Genomic DNA, 24847 nt, shown 5'->3' on the forward strand with positions numbered 1-24847 from the left:
TCCAACACGTGATCCAAATACCATGGTGAATCATACACACACACACACACCAAGACGGTGCTCCACGAGCGTAGTTGATGTTCTGTATGTTGCAATTAGATATGTACAAACATCCGACAATGGGGCGCTTATCACATAGTGGAACACAAAAATGTTGTCCCATTCTCACTCTATGACCATGTCTATCCTTTGGAACAATCCACTATTGTTTCCCGACAGTTGGCAAGCCTGTATTCACGAAAGTCACATAATTCTAAACCAAGAAATAATTGTCCACGTGATGATATATACTGTACTTTATTGAATTTAGGCTTGCCAATTACACAAGATCATCACGATATAATGATATACTATATGTAGGCTTACCAACTGGACAAAAAAAACTGTAGGCTTGCCAACTAAAAATAAATTCTACTGTACCTAAATAACCTTGCCAACTGGATAAAACGAAAACACTCATGTACCACTTTGTACTTATGTAGGCTTGCCAACTAGACAAAAAAAAATATGCCTACTGTACCTATGTGGTCATCATTCCCGTTCTTGGTGTCTATCCCAGAGTGTTGGCACATTCATCCTGTGCCCACTGCCAACTCCCACTGTCCTCCAACTGGGGGTGGGGGGTGGGGGTGGAGGGTTGGAGGTAGAGTGGAGGAGGTGGAGACTGCCCAGTACCTCCAACACACCCTCACCTCTCCTCCCTCAGTCTTTAGAGGTTCTTCTTCTGTTGCCAGGCGATCTTATTCAGCTTGGTTGTACCTTCGCACTGTTATATGTACAAGAACACGGGGTTGGGGGGGGGGAACCCAGGGGGTGGAAGAAAGGCCTCTGGGGGAAGAATCCCAGGGGAAGAACCCCAAGAGAAAGACCCCAGGGGAAGGACTCCGAAGGGAAAATCCCGGGGGGGTGGGGGCGAGACGAGCCACATAAAGGTAACCTGAATCTTTGTTTTACACGGCGTCCTTCCCTACTCTCTTGTGTTCTCTAAAGGGGCATTTAGACGGCCAAACGGTTTGACAAACCCGGTTTGTCAAACAAGTGTTTGAAGTGATGTTTGACCGTGTGAATAGGGTATTTGGTTGTCAAACACGTTCGACAAACGTGTTTGACGACCAAATACCCCATTCACACGGTCAAACATCACTTCAAACATTTGTCTGACAAACCGGGTTTGTCAAACTGTTTGACCGTGTAAATGGCCCTTAACTTCTCCCCGACCTTTGACGGTGGTGGTTGGTGTAGCATATCCATTAAACTCCGTCTGAAGATGTCCATCTTTAGTCTAACACACACACACACACACACACACGTCTCGTGGCGCAGTGGTTAGAGTTCCCAGCTACCACTACGGCGGTCCAGGTTCGAATCAGGCAGAGTGCTGAAATAATTTCAGTATCGCTGCTCTGCGAGTCTTTACTCCAACTTGTGGGCGGGGAGTTGGGTGTGTATGTACGTGTAAGGTCACAGCACTACCCATAATTCGGTCATATATGAGCTCTGAGCTCTCTTCCGGGAGGAAAATAGCTGTCGATCACGAGCCCAACGCGTGATCCAAGACCATACCGAATCACACACACAAGCGCGCACGCGCGCACACACACACACACACTATGAATGTAAGTATAATGGGTAGTGGTGGGTTTTGTATCTTCTTAAACTCTCGTTACCAAGTGGCGTTCAATTTTCACATTTTGCGACACTCAAGGACATCTATCTCTCCTCGTCTTTCTCCCCCCACCCTTTCTCACTCTTTTCACACACACACACACACACACACACGCATTCAATCTCTTGTTTATTCACTTTTATCACTCTTTTCCCATATCCACTCATTCTTTCTTTCTTCCCTGTCTCTCACATACACACACACACACACACACACAATTCGATAGAAGTGACAGCGAAGTTTGGAACTCCAGCAAAATTTCAAGTGTCATTGATCGAGTACCTTTGTTGTATTAGTAGGGGAGAGGAAAGCTCGTAGTGTAGTGGGAAGGTGAAGAAAAAGGAGAAAGAGAGGGATTACTGAGGAAAATGGAAGGAAATGTGGAAGGCCAAGAAGGCCACAGTCCCAATCCGGTTCCTGGCCTGACCTGGCCATCCCTATAGTGTCCTCATCCGCCCTGTAATGACTGACCTGACTCGGGATAAGGTCAACCACCTCTGGAATCGTGTTAAGCCTATCCGGTCCACAATGTACTTGTGGGGGGTGAGGAAGCGTGCGAATCACAACAAACGGCGATGCCCAACCTAGCCGCACGGTCGAGTCGGGACACACTCAGCCTAAGCCTAAAACCCTAAACACACGAGCATGCCAAGAAACAGCGTTGGGCGCCAAAAGAAAAGAAAAAAAATATAGAGAAAAGAGGGAGGGGGAGGAAGAGGAAAGCGAAGAGAGAGCGGGAGGGAAGGAAAGGGAGGAAGAGAGGAATAGATAATTGGAATGAAATTGATTAACACTGTAATATAGTGTAAAAGAGTATATAAGTATGTTAACGTGTGTTTACGACTTATATAGAAGACACTTTGCACAGTGTATTGTACATTACCAGCTACCTCTTGGTAACAAGAACAAGACAAAAATAGCAGTAATAGATAAAGAGCAACAACAACAGTAATGGTGACAAAAGAGTAACAACAGTAGTTGCCTCAATTTTTATCATTTGGAAACCCGTAGCCCCACAGTAACCGACAACGGTTCTTGATACCTTCCACAGGTCGCTCTGGTAAGACACGCTGGACTGTTGTCTATGTTCTAATAGTACGGGATTCATTTTGGATCGCCGTTTCAATAGAGGAGAGGAATAGAAAGAGTAGGAGGAGGGGGGGGGAGGCAGTTGAAAAAAAAAAATAGTTGATAGACAAGATTCTTTGGCTCCTAAGGCCGAATACCGGCCCCTTTCCTAACATTTTTTTTTTTGGCATCTGTCACGTTATTTTATTCACCTGCGCTGTTGATCACGTGCAACTTGAAGATCACATACTCGAGCGGCGCCAAATTATTTTTTCTTCTTATTTACGAGAGTGGATAGCAAGATGTTTGGAACTTTCTCTCAATGCGCCACTTGTTTTGTACGTCTTCAGAAAGATTTTTTGTTTATCTATTTACATTTCTGTTTGTTCGTTTACTTATTATTATCTATTCATATATATATATATATATATATATATATATATATATATATTTATACATATATACATGCCGGGTATATACTTTTTATTCCAACACGTGTCCCAATAGCTACTAGTGATTTCCACTTGCTCCAGCACTCCGAGCCTACAGGGCTCAGGCGACGGCTTCTGTAGCAGCGAAGCGCCTCCCAGCGTAAGCTCACTCGAGGTCTGAAGGTGAAGTGGGCCTGCTACTGTCGACCTCACACGGAGGACCAGTGTTGCCACTCAGGAGGCCATTTTATCAAACATGCGATACGGTTAGCCTACTTTTTAACATAAAAATTCTCTCTCTCTCTCCCCCCCCCCGGGTGACACTCTAACCTTTATCATGGCTGCCGTCAGGCGATTTTATTAATTTCATTGCCGACAGTTCACCAGAAATTAAGAAAAAAATTCTCACCTGATACTTTCGGACGTGACGTCATGTCGCATCCAAGAATTTAAGAAATGTAGACATTCTTTGTAGATTGATTTTAAATTAAACATATAAAAATAATGATTGTTCCTCAGTGCTTATTTAATTATTCTATATGACCGTCATACTTTATGAGTGAAAGTAAATACTACATAGAAAAATATGAAATAATAACAATATTATATGTACATAGTGGAAACCTGAACTGTTTTAATAGCTAGGTTGCTATAGAGGTGGGTAGAACTACCTAGAAATTAGTTATAGTGTAATTTCGCTGGAGAATGTTTCCTTCTCCCCTGATTAAAATTGTTTGGTGACATTTAGTGTAACAAACGACGAAAGGGTCAATATATTTACGGACGTTTGATATAGGCTGTGTACCAAGAACTGATGTGTCAGATCAACAGACAAAATCATTTGCGGTCCAGAGCTGCCAAATCAGCAGATATAATTGATCGCCGTGCGACGTTGCCAAATCAAAAAGTGATTTTTTTTCCTGCATATGTTTTGTGCATTTGTTAAGTCCACACATCCTTGGATCAAAAATACTTCACTCCAACACTGGGTATGGCTCTGTATACATCAGAACCTCATAGAATGGTAGGTCCCATGCACAACACAGCATTAACAGAATGTATCGGTCATAATGTGTTTACGGTGTTTTGCAAATTGCGTGAAGATTTATGAAGTGTTGACTGTTAGGTAAAAAAACATTATGGCATCGCTTGTCTAGCCAATCATGAACACACAACACACCTGTACACCTGATTACAACTGCACTTTAATTGCTCACACTTGTCGAAATGCTGATTTTTTCTTTGATACAATATTCGTTTTCCTTTTCTTTCTATATATTTATCTCCGTTTGTGTGTCTTGCCTGGGGAAAACTGTCATAGGAGACGCTTAAATAATTTCCATTTTGGCTAAAGTCAGACAATTCTGTTCACTTGAGGACAGGAACCCGTGCTAAAAGGAGCTAAAGATCATTTCAGTCTGTGGGTCCTCACTTGAATTTGTCGATAACACAGCCCGTGCATTGCAACTGTCCGAATCTACCTTCTCCGTGCTAGGCCACCTGTCAAACACTTCGTGTTCAAAAGCAACGTTGAAGATAAGATAACAGGAGATAATAATTCTGTTTAGTGGAACATGCCACTGAGGACACGTACTACTGAGGGGGGGGGCTCAGGAATGAATAAAATCGTCTTGCGGCAGATGACGTCAATGGGAAAAGGGTTAACCCGAATAGAATGGGGTTAATCGATATAGAGTTTAACCTCCTTCCTACTGGTGGGGTTCCAAAGATATTAATAAAATCGCTTCAGGGGTGGGGTGGTGGGTAACTTTTTTTTTTTTTTTTTTTTTTTTTTTTTTTTTTTTTTTTTTTTTTTAACAGTTCCTCATTATCGAGGGAGAGCTTACGCCTGGGAGGGGGCGGGGGAGAGGAGGAGGAGGAGACGTCGCTTCACTCACGCCGAGTCGGCAAGTCCTCCACCATGCAACTAATCCATCCTAAAATCTTGTAATTAGCACACACACACACACATATATATATATATATATATATATATATATATTGTTATGGGCTTGCTAGGTTTGGCCTGAGTTGATGGAAAGTATGAAACTAATTTCGAGTCTAGGGATAAGTCGAGTTAGATCGGGAGCAAGCCCGTAACAATAAAGTGAAACGTATAGAGAATATAGATAGATTAAGGTACGTTCCAATGAAAAGCTCTATATGAGACTGGATGTAAGCAATATTATACTAGAGGGTTGGTAAGATAGAGGAAAACACTGAAATTTTGGATTTATGTACAGACGATAGACGCCTCCCAATTTTAGAAGCATTTAAAGAGTTAAGCCCAAATCTAAATATACAAGCAGAGGACCTTAGAGCCCTCCCAAGCATGAGATAAACCGTAGCAAATCCAAACATGAGACATAACACCACAAACGCCAGTACGAGACAAAACGCCACTTGTGTAATTACGAGACAAAACGTCATAACCACAAGCATGCCACATTCTGCCACAACACGTACCCGGAGGCTCTCCTAGTGCACGTGACATTTCGTCACTGCCCGTCACACCACGTGACCTCCCCCAAAGTGATTAGCAAGTAAGAAACTAGTATAAAAAAAAAAAAACTTTAATAAGACTCATCGGATTAATTCTTATCCTAACAAGATAGAACATCCCTATAGCTACTGAAGAAGGGTCTTGAACCCGAAATCGCGATCTAGCTAATATGACTACATACAGCCAAGTCATAAATTTCCTTTCTAATGAAAACAAATCTATAATAAAGTATATGGAAAATACATTTAAGAAAATAATTAATGCACAACTAGGCTTCACTTTTAATGATATATGCATTAGAGAAAAACTCCTGCCCAAATATATTTATGATATTTACATATATGCGTGTGTGTGTGTGTGTGTGTGTGTGTGTGTGTGTGTGTGTGCCGTCTTCGGGTTGAGAACGTGAAAACAATTCACTGTCTGTAGTTATTTTACGTGATGGAATATTGATGACTTTCATATAATCAAAATTTAAAAATGCCACACTTAAAGCACACAACAAGCTATGTAAGTGGATAAGGATTACTACTTTGATGTTTTACCAAATGAGCTGCTAAATGGTGATGCTTTCACATTTTTTAAATATAAGGGTACTTTTTTTTCAAACCATCTAGTGAAGTGTCCATCTAGTTCTCTAAATATCTCTGATGGAGTAGATTACATTGCTAATGGACGCATTACTAATGGACACATTACTATTGATAGAAAATTTAATAAAATACAATTATTATTCATAATCAATCAATCCTTTGCCCCCAGGTCTACTTTGCAGAGGAGCCAAGACACCAAATTAATCGGTAACGGCCACCGTATTGGCCGATAAATCACCTAAGAATATTGTGCTGTTCTCTGAGTATGGCCAAGATAGGTTAGTGTAATTTGAGACGTTCAGTGTCTTATGTGTGGTGGTTGCATCTTGGGCAGTTTGATTCTATGGCCAACACCGGCTTACCGGTCAAAACGTCCCCGGGTCATAACGTCCCCGGGTGAGGCCAAAACGTCTTCGGGTCAAAATGCCCCATGGTCAATACATCCTAGGGTCAAAACTCCATTTAATTCTTCCTGTTATTTCTAGCATTTTTTAAGTAAACGTAATCTAAAACCAACAGTCCTTGTTATTTGTACCATAGATTACGACTGAATTCGCGCTGCACCAAAATAATCGGTAACAGCCACTATATTGGCCGATAAATCACCCAAGGATATTGTGCTGTTCTCTGAGTATGGTTAGGATATGTTAATATAATTTGAGGTGTTCAGTGTCTTATGTGTGGTGGTTGCATCTTGGGCAGTTTGATTCTGTGGCCAATACTGTTCTGTATTGGTTCTATGTTAGTGGTGACGTGAACGAAAGCATAACAGAATCTCATAAGACATGAACTCACACGACAGAATCTCACAAGACAAAATTTCACATTTTTCATATTATATATATTCTTTTAAATCATATACACGTCTCACATTGGACATATTATATTGTATAAAGGCAAAATGATAAAATATATTTCCTGTGTGTGTGTGTGCCGTCTTCGGGTTGAGAACGTGAAAACAATTCACTGTCTGTAGTTATTTTACGTGATGGAATATTGATGACTTTCATATAATCAAAATTTAAAAATACCACACTTAAAGCTTGGTATTAACCGGTCGAATGTGCTTTAGACATAAAAACTGTGCACTCCAGTTGCTTGTGTTTATGTTCTTCACGTAGAACAATATGTTAACACTTAACGATGAAGGAAAAATCACGACACTGATGCTTACATCGTAGAATGTATACAACAGGTGCAACTGATTATATTGTAGAATTTGTCAAAATGTACTTTGACACAATGTCGAGTAATGTTATGAAAATATAATATAAATTGTTTTCCATGCATAACCAACACAATAGATATGAAAATATATATCTTACTTTTAATTTCATTTTGATAACCGTGAAGCAAATGGGCTGTTAGATTGTAGGAGAATCTCATCTTTGCTTTTATCAGATGCGTCGAGTTGAACATAATCCTTTACCCGCCAATTTATCACACATTCAAGACGACATTACGTAATGTCGTCGATGAATTCAGGCACAAACTCTTATAACACTTATGTACGTTTAGTCAGAGATACACTGCACTAGACGGTTCCAGGGGGAGATTTGGCTCTGAACTTCCCAGCCAACCGACTGAACACCAGCCACTAGCCTCAGGCCGTACTTTTGTCGTTCCGACCTCGAGTGAGGTCTAGGGCGAGAGGTACTGTACCTGACTAAAGTTTCACTCCTCCCAAAGGACTCGCATTCGACCTGACCATAGTTGTAAAAATCCTGACGAAATTGCATCATAAAATGACTGTCGATTGGCTCGATATGTAGACATTCAAAGGAAACATGCAAAAATATGCAAACCAATCTTTCGTTATTATTCAATACATTTCTGTGTAAGTTTTTTTTTCTAACGAATTTGCATAAAAAATGACAGTCGATTGGCTCGATATGTAGACATTCAAAGGAAATATGCAAAAATATGCAAACCAATGTTAACATTATTATCTTTTGATTATGATTATAAATACTATTGTTTTTGTATAGACATTAGACTTTACCAAGTCAGATATAATGAGCTTATAAAATGGAAAAACGTGGAAGACTATACTGTTTGTCGCCTTAAAGAAACTGTACATAATTGATGTGAGCTTTAAGAATAAATAACATTCTTGGTACATAGATTTGCAAGATGAATTAGACAATAAGGAATGAATTATTAAAGTAACATAAACACTGCAAGAAATGTGGACGAATCAATTAAGCTGGTAATTAATTCTGAAATCCTTCGCAATCGTATGTCCCTCTTCTAACTTTTTTGGAAAATGACGCGCGCGCACACACACACACACACACACACACACACACACACACACACACACACACACACGTAGGCTACGCGCTAAACAGAATACATAAAATCATGTAAAACCACACATATACACATATACGAATTCAGTTCAGAGTTTGACCGATGTAAGCAAAGAGACTGGGCTCCCCGAATCTAGTTCTTATATTCTATGCTATGATAAGATAAATGTAATTAGAAAGCACGTACAAATATGATTGTATAGACTAGAGCACAGGTACACACACACACACACACACGACAAGAAATACAAGAGGACACGGAAAGAAAATCAAGAAAGACAGCTATAGAAGAGCTTTCCTCACAGAGTAATAGACAGTTGGAACAAGTTAGATGAGAAAGTAGTGTGTGCAAAAACAATACATGAATTTAAAAATAGTTTAGATAAAATGAGATATGAAGACGGGACATCACGAGCATAGCTCCCCTTCCCGTAAAATACAACTAGGTAAATACACACACACACACACACACATGTGGGCGGGGAGTTGGGGGTGTGTTTGCGTGTGAGGTCACAGCATTACCCATAGATCGGTCATATATGAGCTCTGAGCTCTCTTCCGGGAGGGAAATAGCTGTCGATTACGAGTCCAATCACACACACACACACACACACACACACACACACACACACACACACATACACATGACTTGATGGCGCAGTGGTAGCGATTTCGGCCGCCACTGCGACGGTCCAGGTTCAAATCCCGCCCAGGGCTGAAATAATTTCAGTATCGCTGCGCTGCGAGTCGTTGCTCCAACTCTCGTGGGAGGGGAGTTGGGTGTGTGTGCACGTGTAAGGTCATAGCATTACCCATAGATCGGTCATATATGAGCTCTGAGCTCTCTTCCAGGAGGGAAATAACTGTCAATCAGGAGTCCAACACGTGATCCAAGACAATGGTGGATCACACGCACACACACACACACACACACACACACACACACACACACACACACACACACACACACACACACACACACACGCACGCACACACGGATCAAAGAGCAGAGTTGATATAGGAGTTACTTGTAGAATGAAAAAAGGAAGCAAAATAGATACTCCATTTAGTATGGGACAAAAGAACACGAAAAGGACAGGAAAATACATATGTGAGAATATAAACAGAAATAGTAAAAATAAACAAAGAATTCGGAGGCGTTTAAGCCACAAACTAAGCACATTAAGATAACCACATAGGAACTGTCTTCATTAACCCGATTAGACTTAGTTGTATTGTTTTTAATAGACCTCAGGAAAAAGTTTTGTGGGTTGGTAACTGCGAGGACGGGGCGGAGGGAAGGGAAGGGAGGTGGGGGTGTAAAATGGGCGCCAAATTTATTCCCAAGCTAATTGGCAGTATGCAATGACACTACCCCCACCCCCCCATTTCTGTGGTAACTTGTGACAGTGAAGAATTTAACTTTGTCACCAGATAGTTTTATTAATTTTCGTTGCGTCTTTTTGGTAAGGAAGAAGAGACATTGTATCTCGACAAATCTTTTCTGTACCGGGTAATACTTTGCCTTCAGCTTTTGCTGCCTCACGTCCATTCTCCTCATATCAAGGGCATCTCAGTACAACGAAATGTTTGACGAAAAATAACATTAATAAAAGAAAAAATGAAAGAAGTCTTTGTGTGTGGTTCATTAATGACTTCTCTCATGATTATTTTAATGTTTGCCTGTTTGCAGCTCTCATTTCAATGTGCAACAAGTCACCCCTCCCCCCCTCCGCGTTGCCTGTTTTGTGCAAAAGAACGATTTCCTTGCAATTTTCGTTGTGTGCTCAGTGGCGGGTTAGTTTCGTGCTATCTGGCCGGGGACTCCATGTACGAATCCGACAACAACTGGTTGTTTTCACTTATCCTTGAAACCCGAGCACACTGGGCAAAGGTTACGAACTCAGAGGCGTAAGATTAGGTACTTAATGGATTACGACTATGTGAACCCCTTTGACATGATGTCGCATTCTAAGGAATTTATTCTGGCTAACTCTTGACGATTTTATTCGGGTAAGAGGCAGATCCAAATCTGCTCTTCCATTCTACACCTTCTATTTCTATTCCTGCTCCCTCCAGTCAACTTTATTCAACAGAGGGGGGTAAGTTTCAGCATGAGAGGGGTTGAATCTGTGAATGCAATGGACAGTTTAAGTTTCATTCTTGCTGTCGACGACCAAGTGATTTTATTTAGCAGAGGGAATTCACCGACATCGAACCGATGCTCTCCGCACCGGGTAACACTTTTGAATTGGTTCATTCTGTCGCGATGGTATTTTTATTCATCTGCGTGTTAGCTAGATATAAATAGGCGAAGTACATCACGGCGCTAACTTTTCTAACCGGAAACACGACGAATATATGACCTATGGACGCCTCTTGTTGAGTATTTTACATATTTCTTTATTTGGAAATTGGTATGTTATAACACATATGTAAAAGTTCACTATAAACCCACTATCGGAGAAAAAATGACAGAAGTACAGGGAAACTGTATATTTCGACTACTATCTGTAGTCCTCCTCAGCAGAATGCTGATAGTGGGTTTATAGTGAATATTTCTTTATAATGTAGTCAGTCTTCTTATAGGTCGGGTGATTTTGAATCCGCAAAGTTGAGGAAATTCAACAATGCCTGAATTGTCCCCAAGAGTACATAAGGGCACAGGAGGAATCTGAAGAGTGTGGCATTGCAAGACATAAAGCAACAGCAGCAGCAGTAGCTGCCAGCTGAAATCACGCGTGTCTTGCAGCAGTGGAGTCTGTGAACAGTTGGTTCAGATATGTCCCCCCCCCCTCTCTCTCTCTCTCTCTCTCTCTCTCTCTCTCTCTCTCTCTCTCTCTCTCTCTCTCTCTCTCTCTCTCTCTCTCTCTCTCTCTCTCTCTCTCTCTCTCTCTCGTATATAAAGTCATTCTTAGTGAGAAGAGATGGCAGAGGGAAGTCTTGTCCTATCTAGTGGTTTCTCCTGTCTAAAGGATCCTCCTGTCTAGAGGTTCCTCCTGTCTAGAGGGTCTTCCTGTCTAAAGGATCCTCCTGTCTAAAGGGTCCTCCTGTCTAAAGGATTCTCCTGTCTAAAGGATCCTCCTGTCTAAAGGATTCTCCTGTCTAGATGCTCCTCCTGTCTAGAGAGTTCTTCTGTCTAGAAAGTCCTCCTGTCAAGAGGGCCCTCCTGTCTAGGGGATCCTCCTGTCTAGAGTTTCCTCCTGTCTAGATTGTCCTTCTTTCTAGAGGGTCCTCTGTATCACATTCTGTCCTTTTAGACAGTGACATTAATAGTGACAGAGACAAGCATATCGCGACAAACCTTCAACTCAGCGATATTAAGAGTTGTTTGTGACCAGACATGTGATTCACCATGGTCTTGGATCATGTGTTGGACTCGTGATCGACAGCTATTACCTCCTCCTAGAGGAGAGCTCAGAGTTTACACTGTACATGGCTTGAGCTATGGGTAATTGTGTGACCTTACACGCGAACACACACACACACACACACACACACACACACACACACACACACACACACACACACACACACACACATAAACACGCGCGCGCGCGCGCAACTTACCCACTAGAGCTGGGCATACTTTTCTTTTTATTGTGAATACAGTCAAGCTCTTCTATTCAGTCGAAAGGGAATCCCCCTTCTTTAACTAAAAGATTAAATTATCTTAAGCCGCGTCCACACTTGTTGCATTTCCACGTATCGTATCATCTTTGCATACCACCTAGTGATACAATACGTTGCAACAGGGTATTGTACTCACTTGTTGCGTATCCGTATACAGCAGGCGGATATGTAACAAGTGGGTACAATATCCTGTTGCAGCGTATCCTGTTGTATACGTGGAAATGCAACTAGTGTGGACCAGGCTTTAGCTGCCCACCCACCCCACCCCCCGGCCCCAAGGCGGCTTCTTTAGGTTAAGAAAACAAATGACAAATGAAATAACAAGAACGATGACAAATACGATTATGATGACAATGTTAACGACGACATTGACGATGACACTGAAAGCAGTGACAATGACAGTGAAAATGTTAATGGTAGTAACGATGACATTGACAATAACAATGGTACGGGCAGTGGAAGCGACAATGAGAGTGAAAATTAGAGTGACAATAACAATGACGGTCATAGTGACAGTAACAGTGATTGTGAGAGTGACAATGACACTAATAATAGCAATGGCAATTACAGTAATCAAAATGATATAATAATGTAATTAAACAATAATTGATGAATTAGTATTCGGGAAATCGAGATCTCGGAGATGCATCGACAGGTCTCAACTTGTCCCATCAATTTCATCAACCGTGAAGACATCTTTTACGCCTTCAATCAACTCCAACAACCGTTGTCTTGTTGACCTCCCCTCCCTCCCTACCACTTTCACCCCGTTCCTTTCTCAACAAGCACACAAACACACACATGACTCGACGGCGGAGTGGTAACGTTCGCAACTGCTACTACAGCGGTCCGAGTTCGAATCCCGCCCAGGGCTGAAATCATTTCAGTATCGCTGCGCTGCGAGTCGTTGCTCCAACTCTTCGGCGGGGAGTTGAGTGTGTGTCTGCATGTAAGGTCACAACATTATCCTTACATCGGTCATGTATGAGCTCTGAGCTCTCTTCCGGGAGGGAAATAGCTGTCGATCACGAGTCCAACACGTGATCCAAGACCATGGTGAATCACAGAGAAAGATAGAGGCACACACACACACACACACACACACACACACACACACACACACACACACACACACACACACACACACACATTCCCCGCCCATGAGAATTGGAATAAGGCTATGAGATCGGTCATATATGAGCTCTGAACTCTCTTCCGGGAGGATAAAAACTGTCGATCATGATTCCAACACGTGATCCAAGACCATGGTGAATCACAGACGCACACACACACACACACACACACACATTTGGAACAAGTTAGATTAGAAAGTGGTGTGTGCAAAAACAATACACGAATTTAAAAACAGTCTAGATAAAATGAGATGTGAAGACGGGACACCACGAGCATAGCTCCCCTTCACGTAAAATACAACTAGGCAAATACACACACACACACACACACACACACACACACACACACACACACACACACACACACACACACACACACACACATCTTGTTCTCATGCTCATCTTCAGGTGGTGTGGGAGAGGACTGGTGAGAGGGTGGAGTGGAATATTCGGTTCTTACCGGTTTCACATTCCCCTACCATCCCTTCGCCCCTCCCGTATCCCTTTCCTGTCTTGTCGTCCCTACTCCCTCTCCCCCTTCTCAGTATCTCTCGCCTCACTCGTGACACTCGAAGGCAAAGATGCCATCTCTTTCTTCTCCAACTTGATCCTCCACCAACATCCCCAACCTTTCTCCAACACCTTAACTTGGCTTTTAAACAAATCTCCTTCTACCACACACTCGTACCTATGAATGCAATTGCTTTGCGGGCATAGGGACAGTAAATAGATAAGAAGTTAATTGAATAAGTAAGTGGGTAAATGAATAGATTAATGAATAATAAATAAGTAAATAGATATATGAATGAATAAAGAATAAGCGCATAAGATAAATGTATGAATACGTACGTATTTTCATACAGCAATGTATAAATAGATAAGGAAAATTGATACATACACAAATAGAAGACTATATTTACATTTATAACTAAAGAAATTAAACTATATAGATCTGGAGACATGGACGAGTGCACAACCCACTCAAGTTTGCACGCGCACATATAAACAAACGTGTACATATCCAACCACGTGTATGTACAGACGATGTACACATGCACTCACATACACTCACACAAACAAGGAAACGTTCTCTTCCATAGCTTTATCTGTTCAGGTGCATAGCAACAAACGCGTACTGAGCAGCCAAATAAATCCAAACCTCAGAGCAAAGATAGGAGCCATATGTCATCTCAGACTTCACCAGTAAATTTCATCCCTTTTATTATCCCAAATACTTTCAAGAACGAAAGTCATCATCCTCTAGCTCAGGATAGCCATGATGACATCCATAGTTGTATAGAAATATTGAAACGAATAGAATGTAGAAAAAATAATGGATAGAATGGCAGGTAGTTAGTCGCTACACACACAGCTAGGTGATTTCATTCAGCTGTGTAAAGTAGTGCAAAGACAAAAATCTCATATTCAATTCAAATAATTCTTTGTAGTCTAATTTGGCTCTTATGTTTATTATGAGGACATTGATATAGTGTCTATGAACATTAGACTATATATTGAATTTTATTATTATTATTTACCGTGTATGTTTGCGATTGATATTTTGCAAGAAAATTTTTCAGTTTTTGACGAACATTTCGTAACGTTTTGTTTTTGGGATGAACATTTTATAATTTTTTGTATGGAAAATGTATCACGTTGTAATACGTTTGACAATTTTTTTTATGTTTATAAATAGTGCTAATGATATGTATTTTGATGGGCAAGGGACACAGCGATGCATGAAATTTACACGGGCAATGATCATTGTTATATATGTAATAATAATTTTCTTCAATATATTTTTTACAACTGGTGTACACGAGCAATACACGATTTCACGACTTAGTAGTAAATACTAAAATTACTAATTCTTTATGGCCTCATAGATGATTGAATCTGTGACCTCAAAGTTGTTGTGTACGAGAAAGAAAGAAAAAAAAAATCCCGCCAAAGTTCCCTCGGCACCCCAGATCTCAATTCCCGTCCCTGTTCCCAGTAGAACGTGCAACCACTACACGGAACAGCTTCAACAATTCTTTCCCGAAATCAGAGGTTCTTGGGGGCTCTCGACCGCTTGTGTGTGTGTGTGGGAGGGATGAAAGCCTTTGCTTTGACAGCCAAGTCTCTATACCCTAGGCGACATGTATACGTGCATGTCTTAGTTCTAAAGGGATCAAAGGACCAATGGTATGGAAATATCAAAACACTTCCCGTGGGTAACAGTGGTTCATCCATCTTGATGCAAATTGAATCCCGGTTGCATTCACCACGACAATGGTTATGTCCCTGTGCGGTGAAGAAGTCAAATCCACGAGGAAGTGACTTGATTCTACAACAAGTATTACTTTTGTCCTACAGGACGGGTAATATGTATATACTTAGAAAATTCTGATAATCTTGTTTGTTATCTTGTTTGCTTGAAACCGTCACCCAGCCAATCAGAAGAAGAGATATGACGTCACGACTGAGGACCAGTCAACCAGAAGAGATATGACGTCACGACTGAGGACCAGTCAATCAGAAGAGATATGACGTCACGACTGAGGACCAACCAAGCAGAAGAAGAGATCAGAAGAAGATATATGACGTCACGACTGAGCACCAGCTAATCAGAAGAAGAGACATGGCGTTACGACATCATATGATGCGTAGTGTTCCAAGCAACGACGAGATGACGTCACAATCTTCTGCATTTCACTTCTTATAACAACGTATCATTTAGAATTTCATTTGACCCAACATACATACATATATATATATACTTATACCATTTTCATATTCAGTATTTAAAAGTATAGCCAACTCCTGAGTTAGCATCTATGAGGCATAGTGAGTTTATTAGAATATTACGAACCGTATAAATCATACGATGCGTAGTGTTCCAAGCAACGACGACATGACGTCACAATCTTCTGCATTTCACTTCTTATAACTAATCAAGTCACTGCCTTCGTCTACTGAATAGGGCATTGTCTTAATAAAGATTTTATTGACCATTTTATTAACAACTTCTCATTTAAATTTTTATTTGACCCAACGGGTCACGGGTGGTCTAGTTGATAAACAAAGTCAGTTCCAACTTAGTGATTGATATATTTACCATCATCGTCATTATTAGATGGAATAACACAAACACTATAAGTTCACACACCTGAAACGTAGAAAGGGATATAAAGGAATTGAAGAAATATGAATAAAAGTATATAAGTGAATGTAAGGAAATAGATGATTGTGACTATGGAGCTATAACGGAACTATCACGAATAAACAGTAATATATGGATTCATATTCTATAAAACATAACGTTCATTACATTAACAGGTAATTATAAAATTCCCTCAGTAACCTGTAAACCACTGAAGATGCTATTCGCTGCGCAATATTCACTGTCAAGCAATTCCACAGACCAACAGAAGTGGACTGGAATCATCACTGATACCTCACCAGTTGGAAACTGGAAGAATGCACAATTGTCTTATTGGAAACTCCATACTTCTGGAGCATACGTGCAAGGCAGGGACACAATCATGCAACGAATGGACAGGGTTTGACATCCTGTACAGCATACAACCCATGCGGATATCGCGACGATGACTAAAATCGCACAACATCTCACCTCCGCAAAGAAAACGGAAGTCACGATCACTCAGCCCCAAATGAGTTGAGGCAGCGGACGACTAGACAAGAACTCAAAAACGACAACAGAGAGATATCGGCAGATATTATGACCTTTCATTATTTACCGTGGTATTACAAATTACATAACTGATCTTATAACCTATTTGCATTTATTATTACTTTTAAATATTTATCTACAACCTTACAAAACCTGTGACCGATTTTGTGACCTGGTAGTAGATATTATGACTTATTCATGGCCTTACAAATGTTATGATTTATTCTATGACTATAGACACCATAACGATAAAGATTCTAAGGTCCACTACTTACTTGCCAATGTGTGTCCGAAGTCCCTTCGGCTGAAGGACTCTCCCTGTAAGTCCATATTCCGTCGGGCGAGGTCCTCCCCCCGGAGTCTTCCTCTTCCTAAAACAAACTCGTCCTTCCTTCTTGAGCTCCTCTCCTTCTTGTCCTCAACAGTTCCTTGATGTCCAGAAGCTCTTGGGCAGGTCAAGGAGTTCTTAGAGCCTCCGCTGTCGGTCGCCCGAGTTCGAGAAGGCGTAAGAGGTTCTCCTGGATGGAGACCATAGCCCAAGAACACTCGAAGTGCAGCTGTCGGAAATCTTCGAGTTCGGGGTCGAATTCACCTTCGTCAGGATTTTGCTGAGAAGTTCTTTTCTTGTGCTTGTGTTCATCTTTATCTCAATTATGTTTTTATCTTTTTAGTTTATTGTTTTATTACTCCAATTCGCATGGAACGAGCCCCTTCCTGTTGACCAGAGCGGTAAATTTGCTCACTACACGTCAAAAGAATTTGATAAAAACAAAACCACTGTATTATTGTTATACATAAAAATACACTACAATCATCAATGAATATCCTGTCCTCTTTCCTGAACCTGATAATGAACCCTACATCCAGGCATTGTTATTTATTTATTTATTTTTGTTTTGTGGCAGCATGGTTAAAAAAAAAAGGAAACTGGTCCATTTGAAAGTGATGTTAAAAAACCCTAACCCCTTTGCTGTGATGTTTATATATGTATATATATAATATATATATATAATATATATATAATATATATATAATATATATATATATATTATATATATATAATATATATGTATATATATATATATATATTTCTAGCTAACGCCTGACGATTCTATTCAGTTTAGGACTGGAGATTGTGCTTAAAAGGATAATTTGAATGGAAGCCTCATGCGTGGTCCACTTTTTGGTGGCACCCACCAGCCACTGAAAAGTGTCCCGTGCGTAGGAACTCTGATACAGGTGCATTTCTATTGATATCTCAATCTAATATATGATAACTTGTGAAGGACAAATATCAAATGGTCTGGAAAAATAAAATCAAACTCTACACTACTGAGGTGATATGGACATGAATAAAATAGCCTGGCGGCAGCAACAATAAAGGGGAAAGTGCCACACGGTATGGAAGGGGACTCAATTCAGGAAGTATTACAGGATTTTTAGTGGTGGTGACATAATACAATAGACTGTATTCAACCACTTCAGGTAGGTAACATATCCAATATTTTCTATTCTGGCTAACGCCAAGCAATTCTATTCACATGATATTAAAAAAAATCTGGCTCGTCAACTGTCCCATACATAGGTTCCGAGGTCATTACCCACTTCCCCCGTCCCCTTTTGGACCAGGATTTTTTTTAACGAATAAAATCGTCTGGTATTAGTCAGAACAAAATACACTAACTACGCCACTGTGTTTAGGGTTTTAGGGAATGTACACATCACGTCCTGTTGTACATTTGATCATCGTCGATCCGATTATTTTTCTACAATTGCAGCCGAGTTCACTGGGTAGACAGTTCTCATCACCATTTGTGTTCTGGTGATGAAAGCACCCTCTCCATGTGTTCCTTTGCCACATTAAGTTCATATCACTCACTCACCATCCCACTCCCATGCTGCGGGAAGTGGAAAACCCTTGGTAGGGCAGAACACTGTCATTTGCGGCAAGCCGCTGCGTTTGTTATATTCGATGACTATTGGCACTAATATAATATATATATATATATATATATATATATATATATATTATATATATATATATATATTACAAAGGATTACAAAAAACCATGCCGACAGGAGACATTTTGGTCCATAACTAGGTCGGATGCCAAAAAAAAAATTATAATAATGATAAATAAATAAATAAACAGATAAAATATAATAATATAAATAATAATATATAAAATAAGTAAATGAATAAATAGGTTAAGTTAAATAATAAACAAACAGGTAAATAGTAAATAATAATAAATTGACAGAAATAATAGTAAATGATAATCAAGGAAATAATGATAAACAAACTGACAATAACAAACAAACCAATAATTATTATAAAATGAATGACAGTCATTACATCTTGCTTAGGTGCTTGTCTAAACAAATCTTAAAGCTTCGAGATGAATTACATTGCACTGCCTCTGCAGGAAGTTTATTCCAATCATTAACTACACCGTTGGCGAACACACGCACACACACACACAAACGTATATATGTATATATATAAATAACATTTTTGAAGAATGAGGAAATCCAAATACCTCAGTGAAAGGTTTTATGAGAGATGGAGATAGAGAGATATATAGAGCGATAGAGAGAGAGAGAGAACGGTTAAGTGAATTTTGACTCGTGCCGGGCTGGACTATCATAGTTTAGAGATCAAACTGTGCACATCTGTGTTATATATCATCCATTAGTTCATTCATTAATAATACAAAGAAAATCTAGAATAAAACAATGGCTGCTAAAAAGAAAATAATAGAAGATGAAATTAGAAAATTTAAAAGTGGCTGGAGAGACTCATGTGCGTTCATACAGAACTCTAGATGATTTCCAGTATGATTTGTAGTGAAGTACTATCTAATAATAAAAAATGCAGTCTTGAAAGGCATTTTGAAAAAAAGAGCATAGTGCATTTGCTGAGAAATATAAAAGTTGAGATGTCAGAAAAAAGGCGATGGGGAACGGAAGTGTAGTGTAACAGTGAGACAGAGCGTATTTACAAAGTGGTCGAGATTGTGCAATAGCACAACTGTTGCAAGTTTTGTGATTACCCATAAAACAATGAAGATACGAAAGCCTTTCACGGACCGAAAATATATTACAAAGGAGGGGCATGACGACAGGAGACCTTTTGGTCCATGGCTAGGTCGGATGCGAAAAAAATGATGATAATGATAAATAGATAAATAAATAAATGAAAATAATACTATTAATAATAATAAAATAAATAAGTAAATGAATAGGTAAAATTAAATAAGCAGATAAATAGTAAATAATAAATTGACATATAAATAATAATAAATGATAATGATTCATCAAGGTATCAGAATATATCTTCAGTAACTTCAGAAACAAGGATGAAATACCGAAGAAACTGTGAGAGACAGAACAATGAAACTGGAAAAAGACATAACTAAGAAGCAAACGAAAGACAAATTCTCCTTCAGTTTTATTTCTATTGCTTATGACGAGTCATGTGACGTTACTGAAATAACTCAGTTAGGACGTCGTAACTTGCGGCGAAGGTCGAGGGGATGGCGGTTCGAATCCTGCCACCGGCGAAGTTGAACCAAGGGCATGGTTCATTAAATTCCACGCTACAAAGCCCTCTGTAAGGGGCACCGTCCTAGCCTTCCGATGGGAGGAGTTTGTGACGTTAAACCATATCATCATCATCATGAAAAATCTGCTTCTGACCCAGGGCAGTGGACAGGATGCAGGGATGACCCGTCATCCAGGAGGTGCCAAGATAAGAGGGAGGGTGGAGGGGAGTGGAATATATAGAAAATGGAATGGGTGGGAGTGGTTTCTATGCCTTTTTCTTTTTGGCTACCCCCCCATGTAGGGGGAAAAAGCCTTTGGTATATGTATGTATGAAAAATCTAAATGTCCTCAAGAAGAAATAATGGATTTCATAGCTCTCACTGGTCAAACTAAAGATGGAGACTGTCTTGAAGATGGAGATGTCTCTCAGAGTAGGTTTCTAAGATTTCAGAAGGGAAAAAGTAAATTTGTCATTCGTTTGAAGCAGGCATCTGTTCTAAATTCTGCAGCCTTTTCTAAAATATACTAAACGGAAGTGGAACTTTGAATAGCTGATTTGTAAGAGAAAGTGATTTCGGTTTCAAAATTTAATGTTCTACTCTCTGATCTTGAGTCGTTGAAAAGACAAGACACACAAAGAAGTCAACAAAAATGACAAAATCTTAAACAAAATCCAGATGATTTTTAAGATAGATTCGCCGCATTTCTCATACAATAATCCCAAGAATTATACATTTGGATCTTTGTCCATTTTCGGATCCACTTATTTGTGTGAGCAAGTTTTTTCTTTCAAGCAGAAATCTTAAAAAAAGGCAAATTAGGAATCACACTAAATGGTGCGAGCTTACAATCTTGCTTTTAACTGAAGACAATTTATTAAACCTTATTTACATGGGGCAAGCTGAGAGTCAAGTCAAGCGTGCAAGCACATGTTCACACACACCACTTGCCAAGTCAGAGACAAGTGGCCTGTTTGAACATGTGCTTGCTCGTTTCCTGTCCAATATCGGATGACTTGCATGCTTGACTTGCCTCTCAGCTTGCTTCGTGTAAACGAGGATTTACTCTCCAAACATTGATCACTTTCCAAGGAAATCCATGAACAGATATCACATTAATAAACTACCTTAGTTAAGTTATTAATGAAATTATGTTTTACTATATCGAATTTTCCCTTTTAGTTAACGTACAATGATTTATATCAATGCAAGTAGCTTACATTTTGTTATATATTTTCCTGTTTTATTCCGTTTTATCATATATATATATTATCATCGTTATTATTTCAATGTTTTATGAGTGTTCTCATATGAAAGCATACCTAGTAATGTCTATTTAATTCTTTTTGGGAATATAAGTCAAATGAACTATATAACTGTGATTAAGTTGTTTAAGTAAGGTATATTTTCATTCTCATAAAACTGAGACCATTGTTTTGTTTTGCGGATCCGACAGCACGACATTTAAACCAAACTTAAAACAAAGAAAAATAGGCTCTTGCTTTAAAGTTTGCCAACGACCGGTCTAACCTGTGAAACTCGTGGCGACAATTGTTATTATAATTTCGCGTTGATCGCCAAGTGCCTTGATTTAGAGACAGTAGACAGTCACGTGACGTAGTGCTGTGACGTCATTGTCGTCTTTATTTATTTTGTTCGCTCGGTTATGCTCGCAATCTGCCGGAAATACGTATATGTTCTCGTACTGCCTAAACATTACTATACACAAGGACTTATTTTACTTGCTATAATAAAACAAATAGGTACCTGTAAATTTATATTATTTTGAAGAGAAAACGTTTTGGTTAACTAGGAAGCATTTGCTTGCAAGTCGTACCACGAGGTTTTGGAGATTTAGTAAAAATAATTTGTTTCGAAAGTAACACTAATTTCATAAAAAAAATTCTTATCCCAACATTAATTTCCAAATGTTTTGGCCGAAAAAAATAAATTCTCGACACATTTCATTAACTACATTTCCAATTTACGATAAGCTCAATTTTCTTTATTGTCGTCTTGGCACTATTTTTTGTAAATTGTCCCTTATGTGGTGTGGGTCTTTGAATTGTCGATTCAAAATGTTTAGTTTCGTCTCTTAGATACATGAAAACGATGCACATACATATATAAATAAAGTACTAATTCTAATGCTTATTGCCATATCTTTTAATAATCATTTTATCAGTATAGTAAATATTTGAATGCTGATGACCGGTGAACTGCCAACGGTGGCGTGGTTGGTAGAGTCCCTGACTGTCACTAAGGCGGTCCGGGTTCGAATCCTGCGAAGGGCCCATAACCTGTGGAGTTCATCTTTTAAGTGTTAGTGTGTCATATTGTGCGGACATTTTCCTTTAAAAAGCGTTCATTTTCGAGGAGAGTTGAGTGAGATGTTGTTAACGTGTGTTAACATGTAGTGACATAATATATGAAAACCCTTCGCACAAGCACCAGCAGCTTCTCCGAAGAAATAGAGGTAAAGCTAACGATATTGAACGTTTGTGCACTTGCTAAGGCATAACTACCATGCGGTGTGCCCGATACATTGTATTTCAACATCGAACATATGTGCGTGCACGCGCGCGCGCACACACACACACACACACACACACACACACACACACACACACACACACACACTACGGGGGTCCGGGTTCGACTCCCGCCCAGGGCTGAAATAATTTCAGTATCGCTCTGCTGCAGAGTGTTACTCCAACTTTCGTGGGTGGGGAGTTGGGTGTGTGTGTGCGCGTGTAAGGTCACAGTATTGCCCATCGATCGGTCATACGAGCTCTGAGCTCTCATCCGGGAGATTAATAACTGTCGCTCACGAATCCAACACGTGAGCCAAGACCATGGTGTATCACACACACACACACACACACACACACATACACACATACACAAACACACACACACAAACACATGGCGCAGTGGTAACATTCGCGGTCGCCACTACGACGATCAGGGTTCGAATCCCTCCCAAGGTCTGAAAAAGTTTCAGTATCGCTGCGTTGTGAGTCGTTACTCCAACTCCCGTGGGCGGGGAGTTGGGCATGTGTGTGCGTGTAATGTCACAGCATTACCCATAGATCGGTCATATACAGTATATGAGCTCTGAGCTTTCTTCCGGGAGGGAAATAGCTGTCGATCACGAGTCCAAACACGTGATCCAAGACCATGGTGAATCACACCCACGCACTCGCGCACACACACACACACACACACACACACACACACACACACACACACGCACACACACATTAGCTTTCGTCACAAAAAGAATACATTGCATGAAACAGGAATTAAACCTCAATTGTCGTTACCTTCCGACCGATTGCAGGCCATTGTTTCTAAAAAAAAATTCAACCAAACTGAATATATATATATATATATATATATATATATATATGCATATATATATATATATATATATACCACGCACACACACACACACACACACACACATACACACACACACACACATATATATATATATATTATCCCGTCATTTATTTCTTAAGAAAAATCACTGGGTCTTGTTTTCTCGACACCACTTTTACTTGATCGCGTCCTTATTATTTTGTTTCAGAACTTAGGCTAACGTGACCTAACCAAACCTAATTTAATCTAACCTAACCTAACCTAACCTCCTCGACCACTTTAGATATGCCCGCCCACAGCCAATGCTTTGGTGTCGATAAAATAAATAAATCCGAATTAATTGATACAATATATTGTAATTATTATCGATACTAGGGGATGTTTGTATAATTCCATGCAATTTTTTAAATGTAAATATGTGATTGGCTGGAAAAAGCCACAAACGATGACAAACCTATGACGTAATGTCGGCGTCTCGAATTCTTGATCGCACAATTATAAACTGTAAATATTATTTACTATCAATAATAATTAATTAATAAAAGGAAAACAGCATGAAGCATAATTCTATAAATCTTTATTCCATATTGTTTAAAATCATAATCAAGACATATCCAAGTCGAGATGTCATTTTGAAATACCTTTAATGTCATTAGTATACACGAGTATAATCTTGTATTACTGTGTCTGCCTAATTGTGTGTGTGTTAGTATATATATATATATATATGTATATATATGTATATATATATATATATGTGTGTGTGTGTGTGTGTGTGTACGCTCGCACGCACCTACACGCCTACACACTCGCACACTCGTGTATTCGCACAGTGATGCACACAGTCGGTGATGGAAACAATCAATCATGCAGATATGTATTCAGTCACACGCACACACGAAC

The 24847-nt window shown here is 39.7% G+C and overlaps 1 protein-coding gene across 6 annotated transcripts in view; it reads right to left on the reverse strand.

Annotated features, from left to right (window-relative positions):
* LOC143019977 (uncharacterized) overlaps positions 1–24847 on the reverse strand; it is a 57928-nt gene that overhangs the window by 26743 nt on the left and 6338 nt on the right. The window contains exon 2 of one of the 6 annotated variants that reach the window (XM_076176042.1): positions 17291–17757. The exons of 1 other annotated variant lie outside the window; for it this stretch is intronic. In XM_076176042.1, the coding sequence (XP_076032157.1) occupies positions 17291–17345 (55 nt within the window). In that variant the 5' untranslated portion in view covers positions 17346–17757. Of the gene's footprint in view, positions 1–3998; positions 4300–4345; positions 4592–17290; positions 17758–24847 lie in introns of those variants that run through there. 4 more of the 6 variants (XM_076176043.1, XM_076176044.1, XM_076176045.1 and 1 more) reach the window with 4 other exon arrangements.

This window comes from Oratosquilla oratoria, chromosome 38, assembly GCF_046742065.1.
Source record: "Oratosquilla oratoria isolate Oo_2021 chromosome 38, ASM4674206v1, whole genome shotgun sequence".
NCBI lineage: Eukaryota > Metazoa > Arthropoda > Malacostraca > Stomatopoda > Squillidae > Oratosquilla > Oratosquilla oratoria.